At 40.2% G+C, this 26,797-nt stretch overlaps 1 protein-coding gene across 6 annotated transcripts in view; it reads left to right on the forward strand.

Moving 5' to 3' along the window:
• BCLAF3 (BCLAF1 and THRAP3 family member 3) overlaps window positions 1–26,797 on the forward strand; it is a 74,427-nt gene that overhangs the window by 4,468 nt on the left and 43,162 nt on the right. For all 6 annotated transcript variants that reach the window (XR_003308361.1, XM_026451881.1, XM_026451883.1 and 3 more), the window contains 3 exons: window positions 17,253–17,327; window positions 20,785–21,354; window positions 21,728–22,390. Coding sequence is in view for 5 of the 6 variants with exons in the window: in XM_026451881.1 (XP_026307666.1) it covers window positions 17,287–17,327; window positions 20,785–21,354; window positions 21,728–22,390 (1,274 nt within the window). In the remaining variant the exon portion in view is untranslated. The remainder of the gene's footprint in view (window positions 1–17,252; window positions 17,328–20,784; window positions 21,355–21,727; window positions 22,391–26,797) is intronic.

Raw genomic sequence — 26,797 nt, forward strand, 5'->3', positions numbered from 1 at the left:
GACTGAAGTGAGAGGATCACTTGAGCCCAGGAGTTCAAAGCTGCAGTGATCTATGATTGCACTACTGCACACCAGCCTGGGTTACAGAGCGAGACCTGGACTCAAGAAAAAAAAAAAAAGAAACTGACTCAAGTTTCTCCCATTTTAAAACCTCATTCCTAGACTTCTAATCACCCTGCCGCTACCTAGTTTCTTTCCGCCCCTTCCCTTCCCAGCTGGACTGTTTGAAAGAGTTGTTAATAATTGGCTTTCTCAGTTTCCTGACCTTCCACTTAGCCCTCAAGACATATGTTAACAATTTTCATTATTTTATTTGATCTCTCTGCAATATTTACCATGAAAGTCTCCCTTTTGGAAACGTCCTTCTTTTGTTTCTGAGATTCTGTATTCCAAGGTTCCCTTCTTCCTCCCAGGAAGTTCCTTCTCAGCTTCTCCTTTGCTGGTTCATCTTCCTCCAAAGGTTGATTTTCCTGCAGGCTTGATCCTTCTTGTGCTGTCTCTGGAATAATTTATAGAGCATTGAGGCTATCTCGTGTTTGAAGATTTGGTAGAATTCCCTGTGAAACCATCTGGGCCTGACGCTTTTTCATGTGATATTTCCTTTATAACTTTCTCAATTTTTTTTCTGTGGAAATTGGTCTATTTAAACTTTCTAACTCTAATGGAGAAAATTTTAGTGATCTGTACTTTTCTAGCAAATTATCCCTTTCATCTGGGTTTTCAAATTTATTTGGTAGAGGTCTACAAAGACATCCTTTATTATTTTTAAATTTTTTCATCTTATTTCCTCCATGCCCTTTCTCATTTTGTGTTTTTGTGCTTTTTCCCTTTTTTCCTTAAGTTATCTAATGGTTTATCTATTTTATTTTGTTATTTTTTTCAAAAATACAGAATTTTGAATTATTAATTACATCTGGTTTTCTATTTTTTCCCTCATTCTTTTCTTCTACTTTCATCTTTTTTTGTTTGTTTTTCCTGACACAGGGTCTCACTCTGTCACTCAGGCTGACATGCAGTTAGTGGCATTGTCTCAGCTCACTGTAGCCTTTACCTCCTGGGCTCAGGCAGTCCTCCCACCTCAGTCTCCCAAGTAGCTGGGACTACAGTGGTACACCACCACATTTGGCTAATTTTGATTATTATTATTATTTTTTTTTGTAGAGACAAGGTCTCCCTGTGTTGCCCAGGCTGGCCTTGAACTCCTGGCCTCAAATAATCCTCCTGCCTCGGTCTCCCAAAGTGCTGGCATTACAGGCATGGGCCACTGTGTATGGGCTTCTTTCATCTTTATTATTTCCTTCCATGTCCTTTCTTTTGGTTTATTTTGTTATTTTTTAAGTTTATTTATTTATATATTTTTTGAGGCAGGGTCTCACTCTGTCACCCTGGCTGGGGTGCAGTGGTCGATCACAGCTCACTGTAGCCTTGGATTCCTGGGCTTTAGCAATCCCCCTGCCTCAGCCTCCCGAGAAGCTAGGACTACAGGCATGTGCTACGATGCCTAACTATTTTTTTTTTTAATTATTTTTTTGTAGAGACAGGGTCTTATTATGTTTCCCAGGCTAGTCCCAAACTCTTGGCATCAAGAGATCCTCCCACCTTAGCCTCCCAAAGCAGTGGGATTACAGGTGTAAGCAATGTAATTAGTGCAATGAATTTTCCTCTGATTACTACTTTAAATGCATGCTATAAAATTGGATTTGTAGGCTGGTTCGAGTGCAGTGGTATTTACAACTAATTGATAACAACCAGTTACAGATTTCTTTGTTCCTTCTTCACTCCCGCTACTTCACTTGACTAGCCTTAAAAAAAAATAAAAAAGTAAATAAAATAAAAAATATATATATATAGTGATGATATACTGATATATAGTGTTTTCAGTGTCATTATTTCTTTAAAAATGTGTAACTTTGGCTGGGCTCACGCCTGTAATCCCAGCACCTTGGGAGGCCGATGTGGGCAGATCAGCCGAGGTCGGGAGTTCAAGACCAGCCTGACCTACATGGAGAAACCCTGTCTCTACTAAAAAAATACAAAATTAGCTGGGCATGTTGGCGCATGCCTATAATCCCAGCTACTTGGGAGGCTGAGGCAGGAGAATCACTTGAACCTGGGAGGCGGAGGTTGCAGTGAGCTGGGATTGTGCCATTGCACTCCAGCCTGGGCAACAAGAGTGAAACTCTGTCTCAAAAAAAAAGTATAATTTTAGTTCTAGAATATCCAGGAGTTGCTTAATAGTAGGCTATTAAATTTCTAGATGGAAAAGCCTTTCTGTTTTTTAAATTTTTGTTCATAAATTCTAGTTTTATTACATTATAATCAGACATATTGTTTGTAATATTTCCACTTTTTTGAAGGGGAAATATTTTTTCTTTGTGACCTAATGTATGATTATTTTGATGAATGTGGTGTGAGCAGTTGAGAGAAACTGTATTCGTTAGTATCAGAGTGTAGAGTTTGATAAATAACCCTAAGAGTTACTCTATTGAGTATGTTGTTTAGATCTTAGGTCTCCTTATTTTTGGTTCACCTAATCTGTCTTGTACAAAGAATGGTGTATTACAGTCTCCTATTATTAGTGTGTTTCCAGTGTCTTCTCACATCTCTTATAGTTTTTATCTCATGAAGGTGATTGCTGTATTATGTTTATATAAATACATGTATTTATATGTTAGGTCTTCATTGTGGGGTGAGGCTTTTAGGATTAAAAAATATCTTTTTGTGTCACAGTTAATGCTTTAGGACATGGATTCTGCTTTGCCTGAGACCAGGATTGCCATCCCCAGTCTTTTTTTTTTTTTTTTTTTTTTTTTTGTGATGGAGTCTTGCACCGTTGCCCAGGCTGGAGTACAGTGGCGCAATCTTGGCTCACTGCAACTTCTGCCTCCCGGGTTCAAGTGATTCTCCTGCCTCAGCCTATCAAGTAGCTGGGACTACAGACATCCGCTACCATGCCCGGCGAATTTTTTTTTTTTTTTTTTTCGTATTTTTAGTAGAGACTGGGTCTCACCGTGCTAGCCAGGATGGTCTCGATTTCCTGACTCCACCATACACCCCGCCTCAGCCTCCCAAAGTGCTGGGATTACAAGCATGAGCCACCTTGCCCGGCGACCTACTCTCTTTTTATTTCCATTTGCCTCATATACTTTTTCCAGCCATTTATTTATTTACTTATTTATTTAGAGACTGGGTCTCACTCTGTCGCCCAGGCTGGAGTGCAGTGGCGTGATCTTGGCTTACTTAAGCTCCGCCTCCTGGATTCAAGTGATTCTCCTGCCTCAGCCTCCCGAGTAGCTGGGACTGTAGGTGCATGCTGCCATGTCCAGCTACATTTTTTAATATTTTTAGTGGAGACGGGGTTTTGCCATGTTTGCCAGGCTGGTCTTCTGACCTCAAGTGATCCACCCACCTTGACCTCCCAAAGTGCTGGGATTATAGGCATGAGCCACCATGCCCAGCTAATTTTTTTGTATTTTTAGTAGAGACGGGGTTTTGCCTTGTTGGCCAAGCGGGTCTTGAACTCCTGACTTCAGGTGATCCGTCCTCCTGCCTTGGCCTCCCAAAGTGCTGGGGTTATGGGCGTGAGCCACCATGCCCGGCCTAAGCTTTTATTTTTAACCATTCAGAATCACTTTGAGGCTGGGTGTGGTGGCTCACGCCTGTAATCCCAGCACTTCAGGAGGCCAAGGCAGGCGGATCACCTGAGGTCAGGAGTTCGAGACCAGCTTGGCCAACATGGCGAAACCCTGTCTCTACTAAAAATACAAAAAAATTTAGCTGGGCATGGTGGTGCACACCTATAGAACCAGTTCAAGCACGGGAATTGCTTGAACTCGGAGGTGGAGGTTGCAGTGAGCAGAGATCGTGCTGCTGCAGGGCAACAGGGAGAGCCTTTGTCTCAAAAAAAAAAAAAAATGGGAGTCACCTTGGTTTAAATGTGTCTTTTGTATTGTAAAAGTCGTTGAGGTTTCTTTTGTTAGTCAAATTGAAAATTTTTATTGTAATAGGTGGATTAAACCTACCCACATTTATTGTTAGGACTGAAAAATTTGGCCTCAAATCCATCATAATATTTTATAATTATGTGTCTTTGTTATCTTTGCCATTTCTCTATGAGAGGTAGATATTTTGCTCTTTTATTACAAAACTTAGGGTGTGTTTGCGGGGGGTATTTAGGAAGGTTTGCATTTTTGTTCTAATCATTTACCTTTGTACTTACACCTTTTAAAATGCCCTCACTCCTTTGTTTGCTTATTTATCTGTGCATATGTGCATGCGTGTATGTGTGCGTGTGTGCGTGTGTGTGTGAAATTGCATCTGTGTGATCACAGTAAGATAATGATAGGCAACTGTGGAATTCTGTATCTACTTCGTGCTCCTCCTTACTGAAGAACTGGCAATAACAGATAACAGCTACCCACCGTGGCCAAGATAATAATCCATGATGGTCTCTTCAGGTCTACCTTCCCCTTCTCACTATTCTACTGATTGTGCTCTTTTTCTGTGGGCTCTGACTTGGTGTGTTTCTGTGATGGGAATGTGGCTTTTTGTTTGTTTGTTTGTTGTTGTTGGAGAGAGGAAGTTTCACTGTGTTGCCCAGGCTGGTCTCTAACTTCTGGGCTCAAGCGATCTGCCTGCCGAAGTGTTAGGATTACAGGCATGAGCCACCACGCCCAGCCTGAGGCTTCTTTGTTGCAAAGGCTTTCCTGGGGAATTTTTATTCTTTGCATTTGTAAATGCTGAATTCACATTTAGTGTGGAATCTCTGTCAGTTGATTTTTTTTCTGTAACAGCTTTGTTGAGATAGAATTAACATAACACAATTTACCCATTTAAAGTGTACAATTCAGTGTTTTTCAGTGTATTCGTAGAGTGTGCAACCATCACCACAGTCTAATTTTAGAACATTGTCTTCACCCCAAAAATAAACTCTATGCCCATTAGCCATCATTTCTCATCCCCCCAACCCCTTCTTCCACCCAGGCAACCACCAGTCTACTTTTTGTTTCTATGGATTTGCTTATTCTGGACATTTCACATAAAGGGAATCATATAATAGTGGTCTTTTGTGACTGGCTTCTTCCGCTTAGCATAATGTTTTCCAGGTTTGTCTGTGTTGTAGCATGTATTGGTACTTCATTCCCTTTTATGGTCAAATGATACGTATTCCATTGTATGGGTATATTAATACTACATTATATTCATTCATTCATCTTGCACATTTGGGTTGTTTTCACCTTTTGGCTATTATGAAAAATGTTCCTGTGGATATTTGTATACAAATTTTGTGTAGACATGTTTTCATTTCTCCTGGGTACCTATCTAGGAGTAGAATAGTTGGGTCATATAGTAACTCTATGTTTAACTTGTGGGGGAACTGCCAAACTTTTCCAAGTGGCTTCTCTATTTTACATTTCTACCAGGAATGTATGAGGGTTCCAATATTTCTACATCCCTGAAACACTTGTTATTTTGATGATGCCCAGTTTTATCTATTTTTTCTTTTGTTGCTTTGTTTTTTGTTTTGTTTTGATTTTTTTGTAGCAGCAATTGGAAATAATGTTGCTTTGTTTTTGATGTCCTAACTTAAAAATTATTTCCTGATCCAAGATCACACAGATTATTTTTATGTTTTTTTTCTAAATTTTGTAGATTTAGCACTTACATTTAGGTCCTTAATCCATTTTGAGTTAATTTTTGTATATGGTGTGAGGTAGGGCCAAGCTTTAACCTTTTGCTTGTGGATATCCAGTTGTCTTAGCACCCTGTGTTGATTTGTTTAACCTCTTAATATCTGGTGTATCTGTTTTTTTTCCTGCCAGTATCCCTTAAACCCACCTATAGTGTACATAGCAGTGGAACTGCTTCTACTAGTCTCTCTTGCTTTCTCTTCTTCTCCCATTTTCTAGTTGTAGTTTCTTTAACTCTGTCACAATGTGTAACAATTTTTTTTTTTTTTTTTTTGAGACGGAGTCTTACCTGTCGCCCAGGCTGGAGTGCAGTGGTGCAGTCTTGGCTCACTGTAACCTCTGCCTCCCGGGTTCAAGTGATTCTTGTGCCTCAGCCTCCCAAGTAGCTGGGACTACAGGTGTGCAACACCACGCCTTCTAATTTTTGTATTTTTAATAGAGATGGGGTTTCACCATGTTGGCCAGGCTGGTCTCCAACTCCCGATCTCAGGTGATCTGCCCACCTCAGCCTCCCAAAGTGCTGGGATTATAGGTGTGAGCCACTGTGCCTGGCCAATGTGTAGTAATTTTACACTAATCTTCCACCTTCATCCTTATCTTTCTTTTAGTGTCTTATATGTATATTTATACATTTTTAAATGCTCACCACCAGTCCTTTTGCTGACATTTCCCCCATTTAGTTGAATAAAGCTCATCTTCCAGTATATTCCTCAGGAATGGTTAGTGAGTGCAGAATTCCCTATACCTTTGTAAGTTGAAAACTGTTTTTCTTGTTGCCTTGATGTTTAAGGAACATCTTAACTGATGTAAAATCCTTGGCTCACATTACTTTCATTGAGTTTTATGTTTTAGTGCTGCTCTGTTTCTCACCTTGCCTTGTATTTTGTTTTTGAAAAATCTCATAATCTGATACTGATCCAGTTCTTTTGAACTTGTAAGTTATTTATTCTTTTTGCCTGGAAGTCTTGAGAATTTTATCTTTATGTTTGAAATCAAATAGTTTTTACTAGGCTGTATTTCAGACTTATTTGTTCTAGATTAATTTTCCTAGGTACCTGATGAGCCCTTAAATGTGTAGATTCAGGTATTTTAGGTATTTTAAAATTTCTGGAATGTGTTCTTGCATTCTGAGCGAATTATAGTTTTAAATACTAGTTCAGTTCTATTGTTTGGTTTTTCTTCTTCAGGGACTGCAATTACATGAATATTAGTTTTTTTCTCTACCTATTTGCTATTTTCACTGCTTTCTCTCTGACCCTTTCTTTCTTTCTCCCCGCTCCTCTTTCTCTCTCTCTCTCTCTCTTTCTCTCTCTCTCTCTCTCCCCCTCTCTCTTCCTCTCCCTCAATGTCATTTTTTGTTTTCTTGGTTGTTTTCATGCCTGTCTTCAATGTTCCTTATTAAGTTTTAATTTGAGTTTATTCTCCCTTGGCATGTTGTAATTTATTCCTCATTTTTGGGATAGTTGAGTCTTTTTCTCCCATTTTTTTTCTTGAGTCCCAACTTTTATTCTTTCATTTTTCCATTTTTTGTTTGTTTTTAATCTATTTCTGTTCTTAGTTTGTGAATTTCTGATTCAAGGTAGGTTTTTTAATATCCTCCAATGCTTTTGAATATATTTAATTCTATTTGTAGTACAGGCATACATACCTCAGAGATATTGCAGGTTTGGTTCCAGACCACCGCAATAAAGCGAATATTGTAATAAAGTGAGTCACACAATTTTTTGTTTCCTGGTGCACATAAAAGTTATGTTTATGCTATACTGTAGTTTGTTAAATGTGCAATAGCATTATGTCTAAAACAATACGTACCTTAATTTAAAAATACATTATTGCTAAAAATAAAATTGCTGATGGTCCTCTAAGCCTTCAGTGGTGCATCATCTTTCTGCTGATGAAGGGTCTTGCCTTAGTGTTATGGGCTCATGACCGATCAGGGGTTGGTTGTTGAAGGTTGGGGTAGCTAGGGCAATTTTTGGAGGGGGAGTGAAGTCTTGCTCTGTCACCCAAGCTGGAGTGCAGTGGCACGATTGTGGCTCACTGGAACCTCCATCTCCTGGAGGTTCAAGGGATTCTCCTGCCTCAGCCTTCCAAGTAGCTGGGACTACGGGTGTGTGCCACCACACCCAGATAATTTTTATATTTTTAGTAGAGATGGGGTTTTACCATGTTAGCCAGGCTGGTCTCGAACTCCTGGCCACAACTGATTTGCCCGCGCTGGCCTCCCAAAGGGCTGGGATTACAGGCATGAGCTACCGCGCCCAGACTAGGGCAATTTCTTAAAATAAGACAACAATAAGGTTTGTTGCATCAATCAACTCTTCCTTTTACAAAATATTTCTCTGGCTGGATGCTTTGGCTTACCCCCGTAATCCCAGCACTTTGGGAGGCTAAGGCAGGAGTATCTCTTGAGGCCAGGAGATCAAGACCAGCCTGGGCAACAAAGTGAAACCCTATCTCTGAAAAAATATAAGACAAAAAAAATTAAATAAGAGATTTCTCTGTAGCATAGATGCTGTTTGATAGCATTTTACTCACAGTAGAACTTCCATCAAAATTAAAGTAAACTGGTCAAATCCTGCTACTGCTTTATCAACTAAACATATGTAATATTCTAAATCCTTTTTTGTAATTTCAACAATGTTCATAGCATCTTCACCAGGAGGAGATTCCAATGAAGAAACCACTTTCTTTGCTCATCTATAAGAAGCAACTCTGCATACATCCAAGTTTGATCATGAGACTGCAGCAATTTAGTCACATTTTCAGGCTTTACTTCCTATTCTAACTCTTGGTGTTTCTACCACATCTGCATTGACTTCCTCCACTGAAGTCTTGAACCCCTCAAAATCATCCATGAGAGCTGGAATCAACTTCTTCCAAACCCCTGTTAATATTGATATTTTGACTTCCTCCCATGAGTCATGAATGTTGTTAATGGCATCTAGAATGGTGAATCCTTTCCAGAAGGTTTTAAATTGACTCCCCAGATCCATCAGAGGAATCACTATCGATGGCAGCTATAGTCTTACAAAACATATTTCTTAAATAACAAGACTTGAAAGTCAAAATTACTCCTTGATCTATGGGCTACAGAATGAATGCTGTGTTAACAGGCACAAAAACAGCATTAATCTCCTTGTATATCTCCATCAGAGCTCTTGGTGACTAGGTGCATTGTTAATAAGCAGTAATATTTTGAAAGGAATTTTTTTTTTTTTTTCCTGAGCAGTAGGTCTCAACAGTGGACTTAAAAATATTCAGTAAACCATGCTCTAAACAGAGGTTCTGTCACTCAGGCTTTGTTGTCCCATTTACGGAGCACAGGCAGAGTTAGTGTAATTCTTAAGGGCCCCAGGATTTTTAGAATGGTTAGTGAACATTGGCTTCAACTGGAAGTCACAGCTGCATTAGCCCGTAACAAGAGAGTCAGCCTGTCCTTTAAAGCTTTGAGGCCAGACATTTACCTCTATAACTGTGAAAGTCCCATCTTCTTTTTTTTTTTGTTTTTTTTTTTGTTTGTTTTTTGAGACGGAGTCTCGCTCTGTCACCCAGGCTGGAGGGCAGTGGCACGATCTCGGCTCACTGCAAGCTCCACCTCCCAGGTTCATGCCATTCTCCTGCCTCAGCCTCCTGAGTAGCTGGGACTACAGGCGCCCGCCACCGCACCCGGCTAACTTTTTGTATTTTTAGTAGAGACGGGGTTTCACCGTGGTCTTGATCTCCTGACCTCGTGATCCGCCCACCTCGGCCTCCCAAAGTGCTAGGATTACAGGCCTGAGCCACCGCGCCCAGCTGAAAGTCCCATCTTCTTTCAAGAGAAGGCTGTTTCATCTACACTGAAAACCTATTGTTTAACCACCTTCGTCAGTGATCTTTTGGATAACTTGCTGCAGCTTCTCCGTCAGCACTTGCTGCCTCACTTGGCCCTTTTATGTTATGGTGATGGCTTCTTTCCTTAAACCTCACAAGCTAACCTCTGCTGATTTCCAACTTTGCTTCTGCAGCTTCCTTTCCTCTCTCAGCCTTCACAGAATTGAATGGAGTTAGAGTCTTGCTCTGGATTGGGCTTTGGCTTAAGGGAACGTTGTGGCTGGTTTGAGCTTCTATCCAGACCACTCAGACTTTCTGCATATCAGCAATAAGGCTGTTTCACTTTCTTATACATGTATTCATTTAAGTAACACATTTAATTTCCTTCAAGAACTTTTCCTTTGCATCCACAACTTGGCTGTTTGGCCCAAGAAGCCTAGTTTTTGGCTTTTCCCAGCTTTCGATGAGCCTTCCTCACTAAGCTTAGTCATTTGTAGCTTTTGATTTAACTTGAAATGTGTGACTCTTCCTGTCACTTGAACATTTAGAGGCCATTGTAGGATTATTAATTGACCTCATTTCAATATTAGTGTGTCTCAGGAAGTAGGGAGGCCTGAGGAAAGGGAGAGAGAAGGAAGAATGCCCCATCAGAACACACACTACATTTATTGATTATGTTCACCATCTTATAAGGGCATGGTTCATGGTGCCCCCAATTACAATAGTAACATCAAAGATCACAGATCACCATAACAGATATAATAGTAAGGAAGAAGTTTGAAATATTTTGATAATTCCCAAAATGTGACATGACACAGAGACAAGAAGTAAACACGTGAGGTTGGAAAAATGGCACTGATAGACTTGCTCAATGCAGGGTTGCCACAAACCCTGCATTGTAAAAAACCCTGCATTTGTAAAAATGCAGTATCTGTGAAGCGCAGTAAGGCAGAGCACAACAAAATGAGGTGTACCTCTACAGACTTACTGTTTCCTTTTGCTTCATGGTTTTTTGGGGAGAAAATTTTCTCAGGTAGGAAATTCTGTTTTCTGGTCGGGCACAGTGGCTTTTGCCTGTAATCCCAGCACTTTGGGAGACTGAGGCAGGTGGATCACCTGAGGTCAGGAGTTTGAGACCAGCCTGGCCAACATGGTGAAACCTTATCTCTAGTAAAAATACAAAAATTAGTCAGGAATGGTGGCACGTGCCTGTAATCCCAGCTACTTGGGAGGCTGAGGCAGGAGAATTGCTGGAACCCAAGAGGCAGAGGTTGCAGTGAGCCGAGATCGCACCACTGTACTCTAGCCTGGGTCACAGAGCAAGACTCCATCAGAAAGAAAGAGAGAGAGAGAGGAAGGAATTCTGTTTTCCCACTCTTGTCAACACATGGGTGCCATCAGACTTTTAAATTTTTACAAATCTCATGAGTATGAAATAATATCTCATTATTTTCATGCTATTTCCTGGATTCTTGGGTGGAGTATCTTTTCATGTGTTTATTGGACATTTGTATTGCCTCTTTGTTGAAAACTGGAAGGATGGAGCTGCCATTTACTGAGATGGGACAGACTGTAAGAGGAGAAAATGTTGGAGGGAGATCAGGAGTTTGCTCAAGGACATGTTTACAGAATCCAGTGGGCTGTTGCATATGCAAGATTGGAGTGCATGGGATGGGTGTGAGCTGGAGATACAAATTTGAGGTTGTTAGTTTATAGAGGGTATTTAAAGGCATGAGACTGAATGAGAGTACAGACACAAGTCCAAAGACCAAAGTCACTATTTAGAGGAAGACTGGGTTCACTCTTAAGGGTCAGGGTGATGATGGGTAAGATGGGGAAAAATTGGCAAAAGAGACAGAAGGAATTGTTATAGAGGTAGGAGGAAAACCAAGAAAATGTAGTATTCTGGAATCCAAGTGAAGAAAATTTTCCAGGAGGAAGGTGTGTGAAATGCTCCTGGCAGCCATGTGTGGTGGTTCACACCTGTAATCCCAACGCTTTGAAAGGCCAAGGCAGGAGGATCTCTTGAGCCTAGGAGTTTGAGACCACCCTGGCGACATATTGAGACCCATCTCTACAAAAAATTTTAAAAATTAGCTGGGCATGGGCCGGGTGCAGTGGCTCAGGCCTGTAATCCCAGCACTTTGGGAATCTGAGGCGGGCAGATCATTTAAGGCCAGAAGTTCAAGACCAGCCTGGCCAACATGGTGAAACCCTGTCTCTACTGAAAGTACAAAGATTAGCCGGGTGTGGTGGTGCACACCTGTAGTCCCATTTACTTGGGAGGCTGAGGCACAAGAATCGCTTGAACCCGGGAGGTGGAGGTTGCAGTGAGCTGAGATCGCAGCACTGCTCTCCAGCCTGGGTGACAGAGTGAGACTCCATCTCAAAAAAAGAAAAGAAAAAAAAAAAGAAAAAAGAACCATATAGTAAATATTTTAGACTTTGTGGGTCACATACAGTCTCTGTCACATATTCTTCTTCTTCTTCTTTTTTTTTTTTTTTTTTTTTACAACCCTTTAAAATGTAAAAAGCATTCTCAGCTCAGGCTGTATGTTTAAACCGCCTCTCTTATCTATCAAGCAGCTGAACTAGTACTTGTCATTACCAGCTGATGCCCACTAAGCAATTGCAAACAAAGTTAACTTTAAAAAATAGCTTTATAATTTACTGGTTTAAAGTGTACATTTCAGTGGTTTTTAGTATGCTTGCAGAGTTATGCAACCATCTCCATAATATCTGATCTAATTTTAGAATATTTTCCTCACCCCAAAGCTAATGTTTTTACAGCTTCGAGGTATAATTTATATGCAATAAAATTCACCATCTTTGAATGAATAGTTTGAATTTTTTTTTTTTTTTTTTGAGGCGGAGTCTCGCTCTGTCACTCAGGCTGGAGTCCACTGGTGTGATCTCAGCTCACTGCAACCTCTGCCCCCCAGGTTCAAGCGATTCTCCTGCCTCAACCTCCTGAGTAGCTGGGACTACAGGCGCGTGCCACCATGCCCAGCTAATTTTTTGTATTTTTAGTAGAGACGGGTTTTCACCATTTTAGCCAGGATGATCTCGATCTCCTAACTTCGTGATCCACCTGTCTCAGCCTCCCAAAATGTTGGGATTACAGGCGTGAATGAGCCACTGTGACTGGCCCATTTGAATTTTAATAAAGCTAATTTTAATACTGGGCAAAGGAAAATGTTCTTAGTAATACTTCTTTTATCACATGCAATAAATCTCACTTGTAAGTATTTTATCCTAAGTGATCTCCACTTTTCCTTTAAAACCAGTGGTTCTGTAGCTCCTGGACCAGCAGCACCCACATCACCTGGGAACCTGCTAGAATGGGGCCCACCGCAGGGGCAGGGCCCAGCAATCTGTGTTTTAACCAGCCTTCCAGGTGATTCTAATGCACACTCAAGTTTGAGAACTACTCCAATGTATATTCCTGCATGGAATTGCTAGGCTGTGGGATATGGGCATGTTCGACTTTATTGGGTATTTCCAAACTACAGGTGACACTTGAACAACACGGGCTTGAATTGTGTGGGTCCACTCATATGTGGAGTTTTTCCCAAAGAAACGTGTATAGAAAATACGGCATTTGAGATATGCGAAAGCTGCCTGTGCAGAGGGACTTGGATATGCACGGATTTTGGCATATGTGGGGATTCTGGAACCAATCCCTTGAGTATACCAAGGGGCAACGGTATTTTCAAACTGGTTATACTGTACCATGTACAGTTCACCTAGCAGTAACTGAGAGTTCCCATTTTCACACATCTTTGCCAACATTTTTGAATATGCAACTTAAAAAACATTTTTGGCCTATCTGATGAGTGATCATAGCCCTTTGGCATATCAAATGGCTATGATCTTAATTTGTGTTTTCCCAGTTACTAATTAAGTTGAACATCTCATATGTTCATAGGTCATTTGAGTTTTGTGTTCGGTGATAATGGAGTCTTTTGCCTATTGAAATAAATACAATTATGTAAATAAATACAATGTGTTGAAATAATTGCAAAATAAACCCAGAATTCCCAAGGAGAAAGAAGCCCAGAGGGAAAAAAAAAGAAAGTCCAGGAAAGAGTCCTAGGGGATGTGATAGTTACACAGTCAGGAGAGAATAGGGGTTTGTCAAGCTGACTGAGGGAAGGCCATCCATGTGCTGGACCAGCACGGCCTGATCAGGGAAAGCGAGTAGTGTGGTGTAGGGGACTAGTAGGGTGTGTGGAGGAAAAGACACACATAAGGCTGGGAAAAAGGTAGGAAGCAACTAGATGTATTTATCTTACATTCATTTAATCTTTTTTGTTGAGCATTTGGGTTATTAGTTTTCGTGGGCTTTTTTTCTTTACTATTATAAATAAAACTGATACAAACATCTTAGTATACACAGCTGATTTTTTTCTTTTGAATTATTTTTTTAAAACAAGTTTAAACTGAAATTACTAGATTAAAGGAAAGGAGGTATGATTAGTTTCATAGTTTCTTACATGTTTCAAGATTACTCTCCATTAGTCATTAGGGAAATGCAAATCAAAACCACAATGAGATACCACTTCATACCCACTAGGATGGCTGTAGTCAAAAATACAGTAAGTGTTGGTGAGGATGTAGAAAAATTAGAACCCTCATACACTGCTGGTGGGAATGTAAAATGGTGCAGCTACTTTGGAAAAGTTTGGCAGATCCTCAAAAAGTTAAACATAGAGTTACCAAGTGACCCAGTAATTCCACTCCTAGGTATATACCCAAGGAAATGAAAACATATGTCCACACAATAACTTGTACACAGATGTTCGTAAGAGCATTATTTATAATAGCTGAAAGGTAGAAACAACCCAAATATGCATGGAGAGGTGAATGAATGAACAAAATGTGATGTACCCATACAGTGAAATGTCTATTATTCTACCATAAAAAGGGATGACGTACTGATACATGCTACAACACAGGTGAATCTTGAAAACATGCTAAGTGAAAGAAGCCAGTCACAAAAAAACCACATACTGTTTGATTCCATTTATATGAAATGTTTCAAATAAGCAGATCCATAGAAACGGGCTAAGCAGGGGAGGGGAGAAGTGGGGAGTCACAGCTAACAGGGTCTCTTTTGGAAGGGTGAAAATGTTCTACAACTAGACAGTGATAATGGTTGTATATCACTGTGAATATACTAAAAAACATTGAATTGTACACTTTAAATGGGTAAACTGTATGGCGTGTGAATTCAACATCAATAAATATGTTTTGTTTTTAAAAATGAAAAAAAGATTATGCTCCAGAAAAATTTTACTTTCTCATTATCATCAGCAATATTTTTGTTACTCCCCCCCCAAAAAATTACCACCTTTGGGTTTATTATTTTCGTTAAATTTAATAGGTATGAACTGATACCCAGAGTTTATTTAAATTGTAAGCTTCCCTATTGAATGTAATCTCTATCAGAGCAGGAAGTTTTGCCTGTTTTTGTTCACTGCTGTAGCCCTAGAACAGTGTCTGGCAAATAATTGGTACACAGCAAAATGTGTTAAATGATTACTTTTTTTTTTTTTTTTTGAGACAGAGTCTTGCTCTGTTGCCCAGGCTGGAGTGCAGTGGTATGATCTCGGCTCACTGCACGCACCGCCTCCCGGGTTCACGCCATCCTCCTGCCTCAGCCTCCCGAGTAGCTGGGACTACAGGTGCCCACCACCACGCCCGGCTAATTTTTTGTATTTTTAGTAGAGACGGGGTTTCACTGTGTTAGCCAGGATGGTCTCGATCTCCTGACCTGGTGATCCACCCACATCAGCCTCCCAAAGTGCTGAGATTACAGGTGTGAGCCACCAGGCCAGGCCAAGTGAATACATTTTAATACTTTTAATTACTAAGTAAACATTTTTTTCCTTTAGTGTTTTAATTTCGTAATACTTTGTGAGTTAATTGTTCTTAGCCTCAAAATCTTTTTGGAAAGAGGCTGTGTATAACTAAATGAATTGAATTGATTGTACTTCCTCTGATGAGTGATCTAGTTCAAGTTCTCTGCCTTTTATGCTTTTACTTTCTTCTGAGATTCAGGATAACAGTAGTTTGCAAACGTTTAAGTATGAGGACCGCGTTTTAAACTGATGTCTACGTAATAATTGTACTTTTTGTATCTGTGGGTGGAAAAACTGCATAGTGACAAGAAGTCTTTATATTTTAGTTTCACCATAGTATCTTCAGAAATTTGCAAAATCAAGGTGCATAATACGTGAGACATATACTTGTTTATTCGGTAGTCTGTGCATGGTAGCTATATGATCATTCATGAGCCCATGGCAGTTGTTTTAGAAGCCACCAGGGGATTGGGACCACTAAGTTAGGAACTACTTAATATTAGTATCAGAACTGAGGAGGACTACTGAGTTATGAATAATAGCTAGTATAGGAGATTATACCTACTTATGTATTTTTAAAAATCAGTTTCTGAAGCTATCAGTTTCTTTTAAAGACTGAAGAATATTTGAAAAACCAAGTTTAGAAGTGCCTTTTAATATTTACTTATTTAACATTATTTGTTTTAGCAAAAAACCAGAAGCAAACTAAATGTCTAATAATGTTCAATTACATTTTGGGTATATTTGTCTGGTGGAAAGTTAGGCAGCAGTTGAATATTCGAAATTGTAATTCTGACCGGCTGTGGTAGCTCACGCCTGTAATCCCAGCACTTTGGGAGGCCAAGGTCGGAGGATTGCTTGAGCTCAGGAGATCCAGACCAAGCTGGGCAACATGGCAAAACCCTGTGTCTACCAAAAATACAAAAATTAGCCAGGTGTGGTTGTGCACGCTTGTCGTCCCAGCTACCTGGGAGGTCAAGCATCGCTGGAGCCTGGGAGATCAAGGCTGCAGTGAACTGTGATTGCACCACTGCACTCTAGCCTGGGTGGAAGAGCAAAACCCTGTCTCAAAAAAAAAAAATTAAAAAAAGAAATTGTAATTCTTAGAATCCAACAATTTAAAAAACAGTGTATACCATCATGTATTCCTAAACATTTTAACTGTGATTATGTGAAGTGTTTCTGTACATGGTGAAAGACAGGAAAGTAGTAGTGCTTGTATTCAGATAGAGGAATTCTGGGTAATTTTTCCTCTTTTTGGACTACTTATTTAGCAGTTGCTGTGTGCCAGATACCAATAAGCTCTTTTTATGATTTAATTTAGGGGTCATTAAACTACAGTGCATTTGACTTGCCAGGCCTATTTTTGTATGACCCACTTGAGCTAAATAGTTTTTGTACTTTTATTTTTTTAATTAATTTTGACCAATATAGTGCCTTTAACCTAGTATATTTAAAATATTTTAACATGTAGTTAATATTAGAAATATATTAATAAAACGTTTTACATTTTTTATATGAACTCTTTGAAATTTGATGTGGATTTTATACTTACGGCACATCTCAATGTTGTCTAGTCACATTTTTACATTGTTAAAGAGTTGCTTTAAAAAAAAGAAGAAACAGATGTGACAGAGACCTTATATGGCCTGCAAAGCCTAAAATAGTTACTATTCGGCACTTTGCAGACAAGGTTTACTGATCCCTGATTTAATTCATTTTATCCTGACAACATTCCAATAAGAAGGGGTGCTATTATTATTTCCATGTTATAGATGAGGAAACTGAGGCACAAAGGGTTTAAGTAAATTGGCAGCATTCGCTGTGTTTTAGATCAAATTGTAGGCTCTTTCTACAAACTTGCTAATCCTGTGTTTCTTTGCAGTGTAAAAAGTGGATAGTGGCTCACGTGTCAAAGGATGGCACGGTCACGATCTAGATCCCCCAGGTGGAAGCACAGGTGAGCAGTTCTTAGCAGAGTAAGCTTGGGTTTGGGATGTGCTGTGACTTTCAATTTCACCAGTACTAGTAAACACTTAATAAGCTCATGAGACCTGGTTATTCACAGTAGGTACTTTATCATAGTAGAGGTTGTATTTCTACATTCTAGTAGCTGACAGCTTTGTTTAATCATAGAAGGTAGCTAGAGTTAATCCATAATGAAAAGCAAAGCAGTGGCCACAGCAGGAGAGAGTGAGAAATATCTTTGAGAGTATTACATTTTTTGAATTAGTGAGTAGTTTAGAATTCCTCAGGATGGATTTCATTTTATTTTTTCATAATTAATATGTTTAAAGAAATTTCGAGGTAGAAAATTGGGAGTTTCCTTTTGAATAGTTTGATTATAGTCCATTTCTCCTCTTTCCAGCTTGGTAGTATCAAAAGTATGTATCATTAGATTGGAGCAATTTAACCAGTCTTTATTGTACACCTGCTACAGGCAGGTTCTTGGTCTACAAAAGCAAATATGCCATCTTCTGTGGCTTCAGCAAGCACATGGTTGGGCTTTGAGATTGACACCATGGCCAACTATGATACAGTGGGGAAAGTGCTGTGCTACTTATTGGGACAAAGGATTCTGGATTTTCAGGGAGGAAATAATTGTGTTTTTGTGGAGGGAAATGGGGGTACTAAGAAAGTCTTCAAAGAAGAGATAAAAACAATTTTATCTGGGCATTTCAGATGTATAGAACTTCTAAAAGCAGAAAGAGTGAAGAGAAGTATTCTAGTTAAGGGGGAGAGCAGGAGCAAAGGCACCGAGCTGTAAATGTGACTAGTATTTTCTGAGACTTAAAAAGGACCATTATTTCACACAAAAAAGACAGACCAAGATTTTTCATGTTATGATAACTTGCCCATTTTGCTTATGCGTTTCGGTTATGCAGTAACTAATCAAGCTTTTGTCAACAGTTTTCATTTTGTAATTCACAGGAGCAACTTGTAATGGCAAGGAATTTGAGAAAGAAAAGGGAATGTAAAGAAGTGAATGATTTTAAAAGGGTATCACAGAGGTCTTTTTGTTTTTTTTTTTTTTTTTGAGATGGAGTCTCGCTCAGTCGCCCAGGCTGGAGTGCAGTGGTGCGATCTCGGCTCACTGCAAGCTCCGGCTCCGAGGTTCACGCCATTCTCCTGCATCAGCCTCCCGAGTAGCTGGGACTACAGGCAGCCGCCACCACCCAGCTAATTTTTTGTATTTTTAGTAGAGACTGGGTTTCACTGTGTTAGCCAGGATGGTCTCGATCTCCTGTCCTCGTGATCTGCCTGCTTCGGCCTCCCAAAGTGCTGGGATTACAGGCGTGAGCCACCGCTCCTGGCCCACAGAGGTCTTTTCTTGATAAGACAAAAGCCGCTGGTGAGGGGCACAAGAGACCCTGCCAAGCTCAGTGCCTGATTTCCAGGTTCCTTCTCAGGTTTCTTTGTTAAGAACTATAAAGGATCTGATATTTTACCCTACTTGAGAACTAACACATTATTAGCCTGCCACAGGGCACTCTTGGGTCAGACTCAAAGGCCTTTATTACTCAGAGTACAGCAAGCAGCTTGAGCTTCGTGTTCCTGTCATTCCCCTCACCCTCTGGGTCCCATGAGGGCTGGCACCGCAGAGCCACTGACTGGGTGCATGCTGTGAGGCAGCGAGCTTTCCATACAGGCAGTGTGGTTACAGTACAACTGAGGAACATGAGTCCCTTATCAGGGGCTGCAAATAATGGACAGCAAACACATCAACCCTTTTCCCTGAGGGAGACCCTATCTCTATCTTGCAACACTGCCTTAGAACAAAGGCTGTCAGTGCCTCTGCTCAAAAGGCGCTCACAAGGCGTGCAGAACTCAAGAGACTGTGGAGAATTGTCTCCCAACAGACTCCTTGAGTCTTTTTTGTTCCTTTAGGAAAACCGAAAACAATAGCAACTATTCCAGCAACCTTCTTCAGAAGAAAGGGACACTGTGCTATAAAACATATAAAATATCATGTCAAACCAATATTGAATGTGAAGTAAGGATTAAAAGTAAGTTATTGGGAATTCCATCCAGACTGGAAGACTTTTGACTCTGGCTGCCATCTTTTCTCCTTGGCTATGAAAGAGATGAAATCTTCCAGGAAGTCCTCAGAGGCTCCAGTTGCTTCCTCCTGTGATGAGGTATAGCCAGCTGGATGGCAGAGTTTCTGCTTTAGCTAAATAACACTTACCGGTATGTCTAGCTTGGTGACTCCAGAGGGCAATATTGCCAAGTTCAGTATATACATGAGGAAGGTAGATCTACCTCCTTTATTGTAGGGAGGGCACAGACTTATCATCGAAAGGAAAGGGATTCACTCATGGTTGCACCAACTCCATGGCAGCTTCTAAGAGAGAGCCATAACAGAAGCTGCAAGGATCACTTCCTCATTGATTAGAAGACATTAAACCCTCAGGGAGGAGATGGAGAAATTGGGCAGGTCAGATCGGGGGAAAGGTCCCCAGGTACAAAATGGAACTGTATTGTGTCCCAGATAGTGGCACACCTCTCTTTACGCCTAGGCAACCCAAATTGGTTTCCCTGAATACAGAAGCCTCAATGTTGGCAATGCTGAGGTACGGAGAAGGTAGTTCCAGAAAGGATGTGCTGTCCCTGGAGAGCATCATAGCTACTTTAAAGTATAACTTCACCAAAGTTACAAGCTCTGTTCGAACAGCACATCTTTCCGTCGATATGCAAAGGAACAGATCTGGGAACAAAAAGCAACTTACCTATGTTAGAGGTATTTCTGGAGGAATTAAGCATGAGATTCAAGTCTTAAGAGCCTCTTGTTCCCCCTTCTCCCCCGGTTGAGTACATGTGTTTTGCTCCTTGATACAACCTTAGTAGAGAAAGTAGACAATCAACTGGAGAAACTCTGGGCCTGGCTTGGTTCTGAGTTTGAATTGTAGCATCATGAAATCTTAGACTCTAATTTATTGTCAGAGGTGATGTTCAGTTTGCTGGAGACCCTCCTACACATTGATTTGTGTGAGTCTTGCCTTCCTGCTTGTTTCTTACCTGGCCTTTGAGCAGGATGTAAGCTTTTGCTGACTGGCCCTTTGAAGTCACTGCATCTTCTTTTGCCATTACTTTGCTGTCAGCAGTCTTCTAAAATGGATCCTGCTGTGTACCTAAGCTGGCCCTCCTCCAATGGGAAAGGTGTGCTCAGCTCATTTGGATAAGCACATGGAATACCTTAGGTCAGATGGAAAGAGTATGCTTGTTGATTGGGCAGTACTATAGTCAGACCCCCAAATGTACAATTAGAATGCAGATGTAGCAAATTGATGAATTTAGTTTGAGTGGAAGAATCTGAAGGATCCTAGGAAAAGCAACTGTTTTCGGTAGGTCATATTAAGACACACTTAGTTGATTATCTTTAAATGGATTACACTTTTCTGTGTTTGTTTACATAGGTCTTTATCGCCAGTACCTAGAAATGCTGAACACTACAAGCAAAGACATTCTCACGGGCATTATGGCTGTGAATATAGGAAGGATCCAAAAAGACCCGTCGCTTGGAGAATGGACAGTGAGAAACATGGACAGAGTAAACCAAGGATTCCCTCTCGTGGAAATATATATTACCAGTCTTATGAACATAGATCACCTTCCCCTAACATAAGAAACTCTTTAGAAAATGTTTATATGTATAAGCCTCACCGAGGATATTCGCCTGGAAGAGGGGACAGTAACAGGAGAGCTCAGTATATGCCCAAATACTCAGAGGGTATACCCTACAAAGAGCATGAGAGGAATTCTTATCCCCAGAAAGTGCAAGGAGGGTATAGTCCTGATGACCACAGAATTAGAGGAAGTGGAAAAGGAGGGAAACCACCTCAGAGGTCAATAGCAGATTCTTTTAGATTTGAAGGAAAGTGGCATGAAGATGAGTTGAGGCACCAGAGGATACAAGAAGAAAAATACTCCCAGTCAACTAGAAGAGGCTCTGAAGACTTTGAGACAAGGAGCTCATTTCAGAAGAGGTATAGGAAAACATTAAACCTGGGTAATTTGGTATAACGCCTCAAGTGAAAAGGTCTGTTTACTTTATGGTTGAAGATAACCACCTTGAAAAGCTTTTGTCTAAAAAGACAAAAAGCATTGTAATTTAGTTATGGTGTACTGGTTGTAGTGAAGTATTTCTTTTTAGAGTAAATCATGTTGATGGCTAGAATACTTTTAAAAGATGGTATTTTCCTCTTTAACTGCCTTATGCCTCTAGAATTGGCTTAAGGGATTATAGATTAACTTGCCACTGCATTCTGCATTTAAAGCCATGCTTCCCAACATTCTACACATATAAATTCTCCCTTTCTTCTCTCTATTGCAAGTGTAAACTGCTTTATGTCAACACAGGTATCCTGAGGATCGTGATTTCAGAAAATATGGACACACATCAAAAAGACCTAAAGACGTGGAGAGGTATGAAAGCAGAGAGCCTGCCAGGAATCCAAAGTGGAAGCCCGAGCATTCCCTCCCACCTTACCAAGAGGACACAGACCAGTGGAACCTTGGGCCCCAGACTTATCGACATGCTGAGAGGGAACACCCAGAGACCAGTTCAGCAACCAAAGTATCCTATGACTATCGTCACAAACGTCCTAAGCTCTCGGATGGGGACCAGGACTTTTCTGATGGGAGAACTCAGAAGTACTGTAAGGAAGAAGATAGAAAATACAGTTTTCAAAAAGGCCCTGTAAATAGAGAGTTAGATTGTTTTAATCCTGGAAGAGGGAGAGAGACTCAAGATGGACAAGTCAAAGAACCTTTTAAACCGTCTAAGAAAGACAGCATTGCCTGTACTTATCCAAATAAAAATGATGTTGATTTGAGGTCTAGTAATGACAAACGGAAGGAAAAAATAAAGAAAGAAGGGGATTGCAGAAAAGAGAGCAATTCTTCCAGTAACCAACTTGATAAAAGTCAAAAACTTTCTGATGTGAAACCCTCGCCTATCAATCTTAGGAAGAAATCACTTACAGTTAAAGTAGATGTGAAGAAAACAGTAAATACATTCAGGTATTATCTTTGTTTTTTCTTTATGATATTTAATAATGTTTCTACAATCTTTATTTGCAGCTTCCAAAATGGAATTAATAATGTGTTTAGAGTCCATCGAGTGGGAGGGATTGCCAAGAATTTTCCCCAAAAAAAGCCCTGTAGTGAGGCTGTTTCCTGTGATTAGTTACATGGGAGCGATTTCGTGTCTCCTTGTTTCCACGTCCTATCTCCAGATGCTTCTTGGATGTGGGGCATTCTGTGGAGTTGTTCCTCTTTACAAATTCACTTGTTTTTATGCTGCCAGGTTTTCCTTATCCAAGGATTAGCTAGGTAGAGTTCAAGAAAACCTAGTCCTTGCTCAGTTTCTCAGAGCCTGTGCTTTCTGTTGCCTGAGATTCAGAGAATTTTTTGAGCTGAAAGGGACCTTAGCAGGACCTAGTTTTATACAGGAGGAGAGCGCGGCCCTGAGAGATGAAGTGACTTATCTAATTCAGAGTGGCTTGGGCTCAAATCCACGTATTCCCTTATGACTCAATGAGGCAGGTGACTTAATGTGGTTTTTGCTGCCATCTCAAAATGACTGGGGCTCAACCAACTAGATTCTCCCAGGTAGAGGAAATTACACCATAATCTGAGAAGATGCCTGTTTATAAGACATTTACTTTAGCCCTTAATGATTCTTTAAAAAAATAGACTATTGTTGTTATAGGTTACATTCTCTTAAAGCAGACTCATGTGCTTTGTTCCTCGACAAATATTACTTCCATTTAGTGTATATAATAAGGTACTACAGTTGGCCTAAAACTAAACGGCCAAAACTGTTCATGACCTTAATATGCTACCAGTATGTGAATGAAAAGGGGTGGGCCATGTTGATTTGGTATGTTTATATTCATGCTTGACTCATTTGTATTTGAACCAAAAATGAGAGAAAACAAAATCCAAAGGGTAGAATGGGGAGGTAAACCCACAAGTCCTTTTTTGTAAAACAAAATATTTTTTGTTCCTTTTTCTTTTCTCTCCTTTTCTTTTGAGACAAGGTCTTGCTGTGTTGCCCAGGATGGAGTGCAGTGGCATGATCACAGCTCACTGTAACCTCAAACTCCTGGGCTCAGATGATCCTCCTGCCTCTCCTGTGTTGGCCTCCTGAGTATCTAGGACTACAGGTGCATGCCACCATGCCCAGCTAATTTTTTTCTTTTTTTGTAGACACAGAATCTTGCTATGTTGCCCAGGCTGGTCTCAAACTCCTGGCCTCAAACAGTCCTCTCACATCGGCTTCCCAGAGCACTGGCATTACCAGCCTGAGCCACTGTACCTGGCCTTTGTTCCTTTTCTTAAATTTAGACATGGCAACACCCCACCTCATAGTTCTTTTGCATTCATTGCGCTTATAGAAAATGTTTTTAAATATACGTATGTGCATTTATATATGTGCTCAGAAAGCATTTATAAGTATGATTATATTACAGAAAGTTCACGAAATAAAGGGGGGGAATCATCCATAATTCTACTACTATACAACAATTTTATTTGCATTTTAATCTAGTTATTTTTCTATGTATATTTATACATGACTGCTGTGGTATCATATTAATAATTTTGTATCTTTTTACATATGTCTTAAATAATTTTGTGCTATTATATCTCCTACTAGTTCTTCATCTTAAAAGCACAAAAGCTTCTGTAAGTACCAAGTTTAAGAATGTTACCTTAAGGGCTGGGCACAGTAGCTCATGCCTGTAATCAGAGCACTTTGGGAAGCTGAGGTCGGAGGGTCGCTTGAGCTCAGGAGTTTGAGGCTGCAGTGAGCCATCATCGTGCCATTGCACCCCAGCCTGGGCAATAGAGTGAGACTCTGTCTCAAAAAAGAAAAAGAAAAAAAAAAAAAGGGAGGGGAGCTTGGATTATTGGATTACATTCTGATGGCTATGAGATATACATATATAACATATAGCATACACACTTTTCTTTCTTTCTTTTTTCTTTTCGAGACAGGGTCATGCTCTGTCACCCAGGCTGGAGTGCAGTGGTGTGATCATGGCTCACTGCAGCTTTGAACTCCTGGGCTCAAGTGATTCTCCTGCATCAGCCTCCTGAGTAGCTGGGACTACAGGCATGCACCACCACACCCAGCTAATAAAAAATACTTTGTAGAGATAGAAATCTTGCTGTGTTTCCCAGGCTGGTCTCAATCTCATGGCCTCATGCAATCCTCCCTCCTTGGCCTCCCAAAACACTGGGATTACAGGCATGAGCCACCGTACCCAGCCTTAAGCTTTTTTTCTATCCAACGTTCTATTTTGCAAATGTTCAAACATACAGAAAAGCTGAAAGAATTCCACAGTCAATGCCTGTATACTCACCACCTAAAGTCTACAATTAACAGTTTACTTTCATAATTACAAATGTGTCTATTCATCTATTGTTCCACCTTATTTTTTGGATATTTTTCAAAGTAAGTTGCAAATGTCAGGACACTCCCATTTAGATACCTTATACATTTTTGTTTACAGTTCTTCTTTTTTCTTTTGAGGTAAAATTATATACAATCAAATGCATAAAATTTTTTAACTTTTTAATAAAAGTAGGCCGGGCACGGTGGCTCAAGCCTATAATCCCAGCACTTTGGGAGGCCGAGACGGGCGGATCACGAGGTCAGGAGATCGAGACCATCCTGGCTAACACAGTGAAACCCCGTCTCTACTAAAAAATACAAAAAACTAGCCGGGCGAGGTGGCGGGTGCCTGTAGTCCCAGCTACTCGGGAGGCTGAGGCAGGAGAATGGCGTGAACCCGGGAGGCGGAGCTTGCAGTGAGCTGAGATCCGGCCACTGCACTCCAGCCCGGGCGACAGAGTGAGACTCCGTCTCAAAAAAATAAAAATTAAAAAATTAAAAAAATGAAAAATAAAAGTAATGATGTGGCCAGGTGCAATGGCTCACACCTGTAATCCCAGCATTTGTGGGAGACTGGGGCAGGCTGATTGCTTGAGCTCAGCAGTTCGAGACCAGCCTAGGCAACATGATGAAACCCCACCTCTACAAAAAAATACAAAAATTAGTTGGATGTGGTGACATGTGCCTGTAGTCCCAGCTTCTTGGGAGGCTGGGATGGGAGGATTGGCTTGAGTCTGGAAGATCGAGACTGCAGTGAGCCATGTTTGTGCCACTGCACTCCAGCCTGGGTGACAAAGCGAGACCCGTCTCAAAAATTAAAACTAAAAACATAAAAGTAATGATACCCCCATGTTTAATAATGAAGTGTGTTATAGTGAAAAGAGAATTTAAAAATTGTAACACTTCTAAAGAATGCTAGAAATACCAGTTTTGAAGAGTTTTATTTTGATAGACCTCATTAGAGATACTGAACAGTTAATTTTATAATTTGATATGAGAAATGGAAGCTTGATCTTTATCATGTGTCACGAAAATGAGCTTAAAATGGAGGCTGCTGCATCTTTTATTTTGAATTTATAAACTATGATTTTGTGAAATCTTATGATCTGTCACTGGGGTCTGGCAGCATACCAGGGCCATTTGAATACCTGCCCAGGGCCTGCAGGATGGCTTGTGTAATAACCTCCACTGCAAATCCTCTCTGTTCAAAGACCTGAAAAATAAATAACTGAGCAAATATATGCATCTTTTCAGTATGATAAAGCGTCATAGTCAACAAAATCTTTATTTCCTGGTGAATGGGTTACGGATGAATTTTGTGGTTTGGATTTAATTGTATGTGGACTGATCCATAAGACAAAGATAATGCCCTCAGTAGAATTATGTTTTCATCTATTAATATAAATTAGATTTTTCTTTTCTAGAAAAGAGTAAAATAATCATAGAGTGCAGAGAGAACTTTATTTATTGGTTAACATCTAGAGAGTTCATCTGCTTTTTTTTGGAAATGCTAAAATGGTTAATTTGGTGCACTTGTTTACTTAGCTTTGGTTGAGAATTGATGTTTGTTATTCCAATTGTCAGTGTGGTTGAAAACAAAAGGTTATCACTCTGTGAGTTTTTTAGATTCTAGTTTGTATCTAGAACAGCAGTAGGTAAACACTTGCTTGAATGTTCACCGCATAGTTAATACTTCTGTTAAGAAAGACTGTATTCTAATTATCCACTCTGTCAGAAACTTCATTATCAGAAATTACATCTGAGTCATAATTATATGTTTCAGAATGTAAGTTAGGGAATCACAGTATGAAAATTTCTACTAAGGTTGTTACATATGCAAAACATTAACTGTTGTATATATGCATCTGAAAGTTTTGGGGCAGACAAATGCAGGTGTTAGTTTAATGTTGGGCTGAGTGGGTGAGGGATTGACCCTTGGCTAGGCCAGGAAGGAAGAGGAGGAGGGAGAGGGAGGAGGGAGGAGGTGGTACTAATATCTGGAGCAGAATAAGCTGCTGCTGATGGAT

Source organism: Piliocolobus tephrosceles, chromosome Y (assembly GCF_002776525.5).
Source record: "Piliocolobus tephrosceles isolate RC106 chromosome Y, ASM277652v3, whole genome shotgun sequence".
Classification (NCBI taxonomy): Eukaryota; Metazoa; Chordata; class Mammalia; order Primates; family Cercopithecidae; genus Piliocolobus; species Piliocolobus tephrosceles.